This window comes from Acomys minous (assembly GCF_964271855.1).
Source record: "Acomys minous genome assembly, chromosome: 5".
NCBI lineage: Eukaryota > Metazoa > Chordata > Mammalia > Rodentia > Muridae > Acomys > Acomys minous.
The window spans coordinates 105,848,742-105,861,318 of NC_140494.1; the positions used below are offsets into that span (position 1 = coordinate 105,848,742).

A 12,577-nucleotide genomic window follows, 5' to 3' on the forward strand; every position below is an offset into this window, starting at 1 on the left:
TGCAAACGAATTTCCCCACGCTTTTGTGTTCGATGACTCTTAGATTGATTCTACAAGGTGAGCTGAGTTTTTCTAAGAGTTTTGCTGAACAATTCCCCTGCCTTGCTACCAACTTGGTTACAGTTGCTTAAATACTGTAGCTATTCCTGCCTCTGTGGCCTCCAGGGCTAAGTGGGACAAGGCTGGTATTTTTGGTGATGAGGAAATCCTTTTAAGGGAGGTTTGGTGGTGACTGAACTGGGACACAGGTCGGAGTAGGGAGCCCATCAGTAAACCAGGGGCCATCGGAGGGGTCTGGTTCTGGGGTGTCCCATTGCGTATCCCTACCTCGCTAGGCGCTACGCAAGCTTAGAAGTTGCTGCCGACCCTCGACGTCTTCACTGTCTGTTCCCCAGAGGGGGGCACTCGGGAGCCGGCGCCTCAGGAACAGGGACCCACGCGGGAAGGTCGAGCTCGCCCGGTGAGGTCACGGTTGCCATGGCTCCGGGCAGTGACGCGCGTCCGCACGTGACGCGCGGTTGCCATAGCGCCGGGCGCCCGGCGGCGCGGGAGCCCCGCCTCCTGGAGTGACGTGTGTCGGCAACCCCCCTCTTTCGGCCCCCCCGCGCCCCCTCCCCCCCGGCCGGCTCCCCGCGGCCCCGGAGGTTTCACTGCACAACAAGATGGCGGCGGCGGCGGCGGCGAGCGGAGCTGGCGGGGTTGCCGTGGCCGGAGCAGGGGTAGCCGGGCCGGCTGGCCGCCTGCTACCTCCGCCGGCCGCGGGGCCCCCGGCTGCCCCCGCTGCTGTGCCCCCGGCCTCCGGCCAGCCGCGTCCCACAGCTCCGGCCTCCCGCGGGTCAATGCCCGCTCGCATCGGCCACTACGAGATCGACCGCACCATCGGCAAGGGCAACTTCGCTGTGGTCAAGCGGGCCACGCACCTCGTCACCAAGGCCAAGGTAGTGGCGCTGGGGACCGCGCGGCTGCGGGCTGAGCTGCCCGGGGGGGGCGTTGCAGGGCAACTGGGCCAGGGAGTCCGCGATTCCCGGGGACTCGGGTCAGGGTCAGCAGTAGGGACCGGTGGCGGCGGCGGGAGAAGGCAGGGACCTCACAGCGGAGGGGCGCAGGGGGCAGCGGCGGGGAGGGCACCGGGAACTGAGCAGCTGGGCACCGAAGGGGGTTCTTAGGGCTGTGCGAGGGGTCCCGGGGGTCGGGGGACGACTGGAAAAGAGGCGTTGGAACTCTCAGGGGGCAGGCGGAGTGCAAGCCAGGAAGAGTCCGGAACCAGCAATTAGGAAACCGTCAGAGAATGAGGACAGGAGCATATGAAATGTGGACCACAGGATGGGGAGACTCTCAAACTGGCTTCCTCAGGCTTCCCAAGGGCTGTGGGACGGGCTGGGGCACGGACTGAGGGTTTGCAGTAGATGCAAGGCACCGGGAAGTAAGGAGGACCTGGCACCTATGACAGAGCTAGGAATCCACGTTTGATTATTTAAGACGGATAGATGGTGTCAGTTGGAAGCCCGAGGAGTATACTTGATTATTGGAGGAGGGAGTGAAGAAAACGAGGAAGTAAGGGGGGGGGGAGCGGGCAGAGAGGGATTGGAAGGGACCTCTGACCAGATGTCCCAAGGGTTCTGAGTTTCTGGAGGTACTAGCTAACCAAGGGTTAAACAATTTAGGATAGATGGTTTGCTGGTTATTTTTAGTTATCAGAGGGTCTGGAATTGTGGGCTTTGTAGAGCTCAGGGTGGGCTTTTCAGTGCGGAAGGGAGCCGTGCGACTGACACCAGAGAATTAAACTCGTCTGGGCCCTTTGGTTCCCAAGGGATTTGAGGAGCTGTAGTTGTGAAATTGGCCAAGGTCAATTAGGAAACCGTATATGTATACACATAAAATATTTAAAAAAAAAAAAGGAAATAGAGGTAGCACTTTTACATAGCCTTCTTCATTAAGAGTATCGAGGAATCCTTTAGTTTGGATGAAACCCGCAAAAGCCCATTTGAATTCCTAATTATTCTTTGCTCAATACCTCACTTGAATGGATACTTTTTAACATACTCATTCATTATATTTAAAACAGTAGCTTGAGTTTTTCTTCGGCTTGGCTAATGAAAACCTTTGCCACTCATGCAGTTTCCTACCCGAGCCACATGATTCCCTCACCTCCTCACCCTAGCCGCCGGTTATCTTCGCCTACCGTGTTTTGGCTTTTATGGCAGTAACTCCCTGCCAGAAGCCGAGTGACTTATCTGGGCCTGGTCTCCTCATTTGCAACCTGAAAGTTCGTTCGCTTGCTTCTTTCTGTCAAAGACGACAAGGGGCCCTTCTTCCTAGGGTGGCTGTGGAGGGGTGATTGGGCAGTTTCACTTCCTCCGGTGGGACCCCTTCAAGCTTTTTTGTCAGTTTTTTTTTTTTTTTTAACCAGAGGGCCTCAAGTCTTCAGAACCCCGTGGCAGACTCAAGTGCGCCTCTCCTGTTGCAATCCCTTAGACCCGCAGCTGTAGTTTGAGCCTGCATCTCCTTACCCCCTACAGCGTGTGGAGTCCTGTTTACTGTTGGTCAAGTCAAACTTGTGTTTACAAACAACATGCTTCGGTTCTTTGTTGGGTCGCGGCCCCTGTGGTGTCGAGCTACCCCCCCCCCCCCCAGCCTCCATTATTTTGTTCTGATCTCTGGAAAATGGACAACCAACAAACATAATTGGTTGTCTGGCTATGTGCTCTATGGTTTAAAGAATTTTGAATCTTCCAGCTCTTAGATATACCAAAATATTGATTTAAAAAAAAATCTATGACAAGCTGGGTTGAGTGTCTTATAAAGAAAATTGCAAACAGTTGATTCTTGGCTTTATATATAAAAGGGGCATTTCTGTCTTCAGTAGTCAGCAAAAGCCAGTGCCTAATTATGGTTGGTCTGGCTGCCTTCTCGTGTGTATGTTTCAGTTTTTCTCAGAGACCTTGGTATCCTTTAGGACTACAGCCTTTACAGTATTGGCTTGTTTATAGACGGGTGTCACTGTTTATGTTGGTTTTTATCTTTGATCGTTTGTGGTGTGCAGTTATGCAATTCCTATGTATGGAAATATTCAGACTTGAGTGAGGCTGAAATGGCTGGGACAATGAGTTGCATGTGTGGAAGAGACCACACCAGCGTTTGTTTGTGCTTCAGTAGCAGTGTGCAATTTCCTAGCCCCAGTTCCAAGCGCTCTATCTTTTTGCTACTTAAATGACTGACAACATGAGTGAAGCTCACTACACAGGGAGCTGTCACGTGCTCAGGGGGAACTGTGGGCATATTTTGGCCTGTTCTCTGCTTATCAGAATTCATTTTGGAAGGGGTCGTTCATCCCTGACAGCTGAGATGTGCCCAGCAGCTGCTGACATACAGTATGATGGCCTATTAAGGCCGTGGTTTGGTTATATAATGGCAGGGAAGGTGCCTAGGTACTAGAAATTGCTGGAGCTGCTGCTGCGTCTGTTATTCAGGAAGGTAGGCTTTTCTCTCCTGACCCGCAGTGTTGGCAGGCAGGTCAAATGGAGGCAAACAATTGTTTTTCTTCCCCACCTCTTTGTACGATAGGTTATTTATTTACTCTTTTAAAGGTGTATGACTTTTTCTTTATGTTTTCTTTCTTCCTTTATATCACTGTATGGCCTGGGCTTTTCTTCGGTGTATAAAATTCAGAAACAGGTAATTCCGATGATGCCTGTGTTGGCAGAAGGAGGTTAGGCAAAAGGTATTTTTTGTACATTGGAACACTATTTATGACCATGTCTTCCTATGTGACCCTTTCCAAGGACTAAGAAGCTAAAGCAAACTTCATTTATTGACTAAGCTACTGCACTCTGTCCAACAATAAGTGAAGCTGGCCCCCGTCCAAACTCTGCTAACTCAAACTTCCCAGAGTAGGACCCAGGGGCGAATGAAATAATGAAGAGAAAAGGAACTCTCCTCCTTTCGGTTCTTGGGACCTCTGCTGCATGGTTCCCAGGCGTGGAGACTTGACGGTGGCTGCACTGCAGTGCTGCCAGCGTCACTGCAGAAAGCTCCGGGAGCCACAGGCTTGGGTCAGCAGCTCACCCTGTCTTTGTCCTACCTGCTTTGATTTCCTTTTTCACATTTCTTTTGAGACACATAGCCCAAGGTTCTCTGTTCTTTCGGTAGAACACTATAAAGTATTAAGAATTTTTAAATAGTTCCCCCCCCCCTCTTCGATTACTTATAGTCTGTTTCCTGTGCCTAATTGTACCTTGGAGCTAGTTGGATGAACAGAACAAAGAATAGATACATTCTGTGTGTATTTAGAAAACTGCACGTGACTAGGAAAGCTCTTGGCCAAATATTTGTAAGCTGTTACTTCAGCATGTATCCTTCAGTTGCCTGTCACTGGTTTGTGGTAAGAGCCTCAGCCTTGCCTAGAACTGCCTGGTTTGAGTCCTCTCCTGCCTGGTTAATACTGGCTAAACCTCTCTGTGCTTGCATTTCTTCAACCAGAGAGGGATGACGGCAGCACTCACCTCACAGGTTTGAGTGCTGCGTGTCATACTTCCCAGGCAGTTTGGGCACGTTCGGTAAGAAATGTCGTCATCATTCTCCGCAGTTGATGAGTAAGATTGGCTAGTCCCCCTCTCTTGCATCTGACACCCTGGGAAGAGCTGTTGGCCGCAAGTGCCATTGGTTTTGGATAGGCAGACACAAGCTGCACACTACGCCTAAACAGTTTGCTGCTATTTCGGGTGCTACTTTGAAGTTCCTTGGTGTACTAATCTGTAGTCCAAGCCAGTCGGAAACTCTTGGTGACCTCAGACTCCCTGGTGTTGGGATTATAGGCATGAGCTACAAAATCCTTTCAGAACAGTTTTTCATTAAACTTGACTTTATTTTGTTTATTTTTATTTTTATTTTTTAAACAAGAGACTTACCTGGTAAAAACATTAGCTTTTACTTTGGGATTGAACTCAGTTACACAAATATTTGTACCATTGATACAGATCCTCAACCCTTTTGTGCCCCCCCCTCCCCCAGTGTAGCTCAGGCTGCCCTGGAACTTTCTGTGTATCCTACTAGGCCTTGAATCTTGAATTCTGCCTCAGATTCTCATATGTTGGAATATAGGTGTATACTCCAGCTGGCTTTTTCCTTTCTTCCTTTTAAAATTATTTTCAAATTACTAATTAATGTATACGAGTGTTTTGTTGGCATGGCTGCCTATGTACCACCTGCAACTGATGCCCCTAGGAGCTAGCAGAAGACATTGGATCCTCTGGAACTGCTGTGAGCCATGAGCCTTACGGGTACTAGGGGCATCCCTGGTCCCCTGGAAGAGTGACCAGTGATCTTAACCACTGAACAAACCTCTACAACCCCATATTCTTTTTATATTTTTGAGGCAGGGTCTTATGCAGTCTAGTTTTGCCTCCAACTCACCACCCCCATATTTTCTCTAACACGCTGCCCCTCGCCTGGCTCAAATGTTCATTGTTTATTATAACTTTGTCGTACTAATGAGGGAACAATTTTTTTGCGTGCAATCTTCAGAGATTCACTTAAATTCTATGAAAAATGTTCCTGTACATTTGCAGCCTGATAAAGTGGCACATGACTATTCCTAGCACTCGGGAGGCAGAGGCAGTTCAAGTTGAAGGCTAGTTTGAGTTTCTTAAGTGAGACCTGGTCACAGAGAAACAAACAAAATCAGAACCACCTCACCCCAAACTCTTTTATCTACCACTCCAAAACAAAATAATTTGTCCTTTGCTTTTATGTACACTGTGTGATACCCAGAAGGGTTAGTTTCCAGCTTTGTCGCATGCCTCCACCCCCAGGGCTGGGCATCCAACCCAGGACCTCATGTATACTAGGCAAATGTTCTACCCTTGAGGATGTATCCTCAGCTCAGGATTTTAGAATTGACATGTGTCACATAGAAAGCATTTCACCCTAAGCCCTCATTCCAAAGATTGTCAGTGACACATTTGCTTGCAAAGGGTGTGTTTCCCTGCAGACTCAGTTCATGAGGACTCAAAGCTACAGACTCAAAGCCTGACTTCTGCCTTTAAAGAAGAGTTGAATGCAGCAGATGACCTCATGCTTAGAAGGTAGGGGCACAGTCATTAGTAAGCGGAAGGAGAGAAGGAATTGAAAGTGGCTTTGGCATTCGTGCGTTAGGGATGGCAATCCCACCCCTAGACAATCTAGAGGTGACACTTGAAGGGTGACAGAGCTCATTGTGGTCTCCTTGTGATGGGGTCCCTCCTTTGTGTGAACTTCTGGGAGGCGCTAAGGCCAATTAGGACTAGCCTTTGCATAGTCAGAGCACCAATCTTCCACTGTGAGCATCGAAGATGTTTATTTTAACATTCTGACTGTAGTGCCAACTCCCTAGAAAGTCATAGATCTGGCTCAAGCTGGAGGTGCCCAGACCAGTTGTCTCTGGGCCAGAAGTGCTGTTTCATTTTCCAAGCATCGGTCTGGCTTGTGTTTTTTGTTGCATGGCATAGAAGAACAAAAATCAATGCTCTGAAAATAAAAAGAAACGTTTTTTATTTATAAGAGGCAATGAAATTGTAAAGGGTACCTGAGACTTTTCTGCTGTGCGTGGAGTGGCACCCGTACCTACTCGTTCATTCGTGCGGGTTGGTTGATGGGCTCCAGCTTTGGAATACAGTACTGAAAAGGGGACAGACACACCCCAAACAAACAAATATCCACCTGCATCCAGAACCTATTTTCACTTATTTATTTATTTACTTTGAAACAAGGTCTTGCTAGGTAGATAGGCGGGACTTGAACTCCTAAGAGATCAGGCCCCACTCCCCCCTTAAAAGCATTTTCTACCACTCCCAGCTAGAATTTACTTTTATTTACTACTTTTTAATTTAATTTAATTTTTCTTTTTTTTTTCTTTCTTTTTCTTTTTTCTTTTCTTTTTTTTTTTTGAGACAGGGTTTCTCTGCGTAGCCTTGACTGTCCTGGAGTCGAACTCACAGTGATCCATCTGCCTCTGCCTCCTATGCTGGTATTAAAGGCATGAGCCACCACACCTGCCTCTATAATTTTCTTTTAAATAGTTAGAGATAGATAAGAATTCTGTGCCTGGCGTGGTGGCCCACGCTTTTAATCTCGGCACTTGGGAGGCAGAGGCAGGTGGATCGCTGTGAGTTGGAGGCCAGCCTGGTCTACAAAGGGAGTCCAGGATAGCCAAGGCTACACAGAGAAACTCTGTTGCAAACCCCCTCCCCCCAAAAAAAAACCAAAAACAAAACAAAACAAAAAACCAAAAAAAAAAAAAAAAAAAAAAGAAAAGAAAAAAGAAAAGAAAAAGATAAAGAAAAAGAAAAAAAGTATTTCACGCTGCTATGGTAGCCCAAGCATTTAATCCCAGCACTGGGGATGGAGAGGCAGGCAGATCTCTCTGAATTGGAGGTCAGCCTTGTCTACACAGGAGTTCCAGGACCTCCAGGGCTACACAGAAAAACCCTGTCTCTAAAAAAACCAAAACCAAACCAACCAAACAAAACCTGAGAATGTGGGGAAGGCTGTAAGTTCAGATGGGCCATGGAGAGCAGGGTGGTACTTCAGCTGAGATGTGAAGGGCGAGAAAAGGCCAACGTTGAAAGACGGAGAAGACAGCAGTCTAAGCAGAAGGAATGGCAAGTGTGGAGGCCATGGAGCATTCAGAGATTAGAGCCAGGGCCGCGTGGCTGGAGCTTCAGGAGACTGAGAGGAGGAATGGTGGGAAATGAGTTCAGACTGGGGGAAGGGCGGGAGTATGCGGCCTTCCAGCACACACCCTGAAGGGCTACAAGAGGAGGCTGACGTCGGAGAGCGGCACAGCAGAGCATGGATAGCCTCTGCTTGGTGTTTTCCAAACCCGTGCTGATTATTTTATGGCTAAGGGGAAATAGAACGCCTTGTCATATTTGTCTACCTACCTACGTATCTCGTGAGGCAGGAGAGGCAGTCAAATTTAACACTATAGATTCTTTCACTCTATTAGAGAAAGCACACTAAACATGATCAGACGACAAATCCTTGTTGAGTTTATTGGACACAAAAAGAGCCATCTTACAACTAGATACACGCGTGCCCTGGTGATAGAGGCGAAGGTAAGAGAATTCTGTATTTGGAGATTTTAATTTGGTTCTAATTTCTGGTCTGAGCTGTACCTGTTTGTGTGGCTATCCCTTACCTATCAGGTGCTTCCCTGGCCCCTCTTAATAAAGAGTAACTCCCTTACTGGTGTACTGGATGACTTGGAGTGTCCCGTGGATGATTTGTGATAGCATCCAGAGTTGATGTGGTCTCCTGGGCTTTTGTCCTTGGATAGTTAATCATTGCTAAATAAACAGCCAAGGCAACGCCATTGCGAAGCCTCAGCAGTTTGGGATGCATGAGCTTGAAAGCCCCGGGTCTAACCTGTTTGGAGCTAAATGCCGTCAGCTAATGCAGAACTGTTGGATGCAGCATCAGGAGGCTGTCTTAGTAGCATTTATAGTTTAGAGTGTGTGCCCCTTGGTAGACTGAGGACTTCACCACTCAGAAGTAAGCCTTTCACCGAGGTAGGAATCAGCTGGGTGTGGTGCATACCTGTAATCCCAGTGCTTTGCAGCGGGAGGTAGGGAGATTAGGAGGTCAGGGTCATGCTGTCAGTGGACTGCCGACAAATCCAGCCTACATGAGACTGTGTACATCTAAAAGCAAAGTAAGACTGTGAGCTCTTCACATTTCCTGTAGACTCAATAGGAAGGAGAAGGGACCCCACTGCCTCTTTGTGTGGGCAGGGCTTACTCAGATGAGGAGTTTTGGCTAGTTAGTTTAATTTAAATTTAGGTTTGATTAAGAAGTTCTGCCCAGCTTCATCTCTAACACCTGCTTACCGTCCGTGTGTCCTTTCTTACAGCTCCCTGCAAATGAGAACGCTTAGGTCTCCATGTTTCCTTTTGCCTTTTTTCTCTCACCCCTTTCCACCTCCCTCCCTTCCTTTTTGTCTAGAGAGATAGGGTCTCACTGCGTAGCCCTGTGTCATTAAGACACTGCTCAAGCCGGGCGTGGTGGCGCACGCCTTTGATCCCAGCACTCGGGAGGCAGAGGCAGGCGGATCGCTGTGAGTTCGAGGCCAGCCTGGTCTACAAAGTGAGTCCAGGACAGCCCAGGCTAACACAGAGAAACCCTGTCTCGAAAAACCAAAAAAAAAAAAAAAAAAAAAAAAAAAAAGACACTGCTCAAAAGCCAGGCGTGGTGGTGCATGCCTTTAATCCCAGCATTCGGGAGGCAGAGGCAGGAGGATCTCTGTGAGTTCGAGGCCAGCCTGGTCTACAGAGTGAGTTTAGGACAGCCAAGGCTACATAGAAAGACCCTGTTTGGAAAAAACAAAAACAAAAACAAAAAATGAAAGAAAAACCAAACCAACCAACCAACCAACCAAACAAAAAAAACTGCTCAGTCAGATACATAACCTGGATCCAGGTGGGGCTAACAGAATCATTTATCCAGAGTTCCTCTTAATTTGGCTCTAATTTCTGGTCTGAGGGGCATCTCTGCATGCTCCCCATCACTGTCCTCACCTGGTAGGTGATGATAGCCCTGCATACACATTCACTATGTGGGCCAGGTTGGCCTGGACTTCTAGTGAGCCTCTTGTTTCTGCCTCCTGAGTGCTGGGGTCATAGGTGTGGCCACCATATCTGGCTTATTGGTACTGGGGACTGAACCTAAACACTCTACACTGGCCTATATCCCCTGTCTTTTTTGTTTGTCTTGAGACAGGCAGGGTCTAGCTCTGTAGCCCAGGCTGGCCTTCAATTATGGACAGTCCTTAGGTACCCTAGTGCTAGAACACTGCTTGCAGTTTTTCGAAAGTCTAAAGAGGGTCATTGATCACTGATACATTGGCTCATCAATTCATTCATTATATTCATCCATTCACCCACACATCCATCTAGTAGAAAAAAATTGTTTTGCGACAAGCTCTCGCTCTTTAGCTCTGTCTATAGTCTTTGGACTTAGTGTAGACTGGGCTGACCTCACTGACTAGCCTAGTAGAGGATGGAAAATAGAAACGGGACTGCTGGGGTTGGGGGGCTCAGGGCACTGCCTTGCACGTGTGAGGACAGAGTTTAGACCCTTCTTAGCTCCTGGAGTGTGGCAGGTGGGGTGCTGGTAGCAGAGACCCACAGGGCTCTTCCAGCCAGCCAGGCCTAATTGCTGCACTCCAGGTTCTGTGAGAAACTCCCATTTCAAAAAGTAAGCTGGAGAGGTGGGAAAGGTGGCCCGATGCTTCCTGCCTCTAGAGGACCTGGGTTTGGTGTTTCCAGGGGATCTGATACCTTCTGCTGGCTACCACAGGCACCATCAGGATTGTACTGTTTATTCACACAAACACACGTGTATAAATACAAACAGTAAAGGTAAACTATTAAAAAACTTAAAAATGAAGTTGGAGAGTGCTCTAAGACACCCAGTGTTGACTTCTGATCTCCCCACTTGCATACATGGGTCCACACAACTTGTACTTTCGAAGGATCAGTTTAAGGGCTAGCTGCTGTTATTTCCTGGCAGTGCTTCAACATACTGGACATTTCTAAAAATCATTGTTTTTTAAAATTGAAAAAGGCAAATAAAGGCAATGTCTTCTATTGTTTGATGGGATGGTACAGTTTAGTAATTTAATTTGAATATGTACCTAGTGCTCAGTATAGTTTTAGTAGTCACAGAGTGATGGAATATATGGAAGGGCTGCAGGTATGGCTCCATGGTTAAGAGCTCATACTGATCTTACAGAGGACCACAGCTCAGTTCTCAGCACCCATGTCAGACTCCTTATAACCATATCCAGCTCTAGCTCCAGGGGCATCTGACATCTGGCTTCTGTGGGTACCTGCACCCATGTACACATGTGTTCCCCACCCCATACACATAAATAAAAATAATAGAAGTTGAATTTTTAAAAATATTTGGAAAATAAGAGTTTGGACTTGTTTGTTTTTTGAGTTATTAATTACACACACACATGCGCACGCATGTGCATGTACATTAGGTGACATGCATGTCATGATGTGCTAATGTAAGTCAGAGGACACCTTCTGAGAGGTCTCATCTCTCCCTCCCTCTACCTTGTGATCTTGGGGAGGGGATGGGATACCAGTTGGCAGACTTAGTGGCAAGTTCCCTTATTTGTTCAGCCATGTCTCCGGCCCTGATGTCTTCGTAATAACTCTTAGACTGCTTTTGAAGATAGCATCTTGCTGTGTTGCCCAGACTGTTCTGAACTTGTAGGCTCACCTGACCTCTCCATCCAGCCTCCCGAAAGCTGGTCCTATGGGAATATGTCACCCTTGCAGGCAGAATCCCTTGCGTTAGATGATGTTATTTGTAGCGCTGGGCGGATGCTTGGCCAACTCTGCTACTGAGCAACATCCCCAACCCTGTGAACCCCTTGTTTTAAAAGGAAAAGCTCTTTCAGATCCAAGCCCCATGGGGGTTACTTCCCTTAGTTTACACCCCAAATATGGTCAGTATGGCCAGCCCACGCCTCCAGCTTTCCCCTTCTGCTTTGAGGTGTTTCTCCCTAAAGCTGTGGTTTCTTCCTGAAAGAACTTCAGACTTAATGGTCTTTGCTTTGTAACTACGTGATCCAATTAGCAACAACAACAACAACAACAAACAACAACAAAGCCAACTCAATTTTCCATCGCTGGCCAGTGATCTTCGTGAGTTGCTTTAATTGATCTTAACCGTTAATGGATTAGTTCAACTAGAATTTTTTTTTGTGCTATCTGTATGGAAAAAGTAGCAGCTATTGGCCCAAAAATTGTATTTTATTATTCTCAGGGTAGGCAAGGGGTTAGTTAAGTTAAAGGAGCATTTATATACATGTAGCTTGAACATGACAGAGAAAGGAAGAGAAGCCACGTTAGGCATGGTAATTTCCTTTACCTCCACCACACTGTCTATTTTTACTGCCTCTCTTCTACCACCTTTCCCATTTTTTTTTTTCTGCTCATAAAAATAACATTTGCTCCTGGAACAACTTTGGGAAAAATCAGAAAATTATGAAGAAGCAGATGGGAAAATGTCATCCATAACCCTGCCACCCAGAGGCAGTACTTACTGATACTGTAAAATACTCTTGCCAGCCTATGCCTGAGAACTAGTAGGAGCGCATTCATACTGTTGCGTCTCTACCTCTCTGACCCTCTGCACTCTGAGTGGGAACCATTCATAAGCAGATGGGTTTTTTATTTGTTTGTTTTTGAGACAGGGTTTCTCTGTCTGTGCATGCAGCCTTGGCTGTCTTGGAGCTCACTCTGTAGACCAGGCTGGCCTTGAATTCAGAGATCTACCTGTGTCTGCCTCCCAAGTGCTGAGATTCAAGGAGTGCGCCACCCCCCACCCCCCAGCTCTGTAAGCAAATGATTTTAATGGGCATATAGTTTTGGGGATGTGACTTTTTTTTTTTTTTTTTTTTTTTCGAGACAGAGTTTCTCTGTGTAGCCTTGGCTGTCCTGGCCTCCCTTTGTAGACCAGGCTGGCCTTGAACTCACAGAGATCCACCTGCCTCTGCCTCCCGAGTGCTGGGATTAAAGGCGTG

General features: G+C 47.4%; 1 protein-coding gene across 8 annotated transcripts in view; it reads left to right on the forward strand.

The window, feature by feature from the left end:
• Positions 1-599: 599 nt before the first annotated feature.
• SIK3 (SIK family kinase 3) overlaps positions 600-12,577 on the forward strand; it is a 213,391-nt gene continuing 201,413 nt past the window's right edge. For 7 of the 8 annotated variants that reach the window (XM_084782637.1, XM_084782636.1, XM_084782639.1 and 4 more), the window contains exon 1: positions 601-938. In XM_084782637.1, the coding sequence (XP_084638763.1) occupies positions 663-938 (276 nt within the window). In that variant the 5' untranslated portion in view covers positions 601-662. Of the gene's footprint in view, positions 939-12,577 lie in introns of all 8 variants that reach the window. The other variant, XM_084782642.1, reaches the window with a different exon arrangement.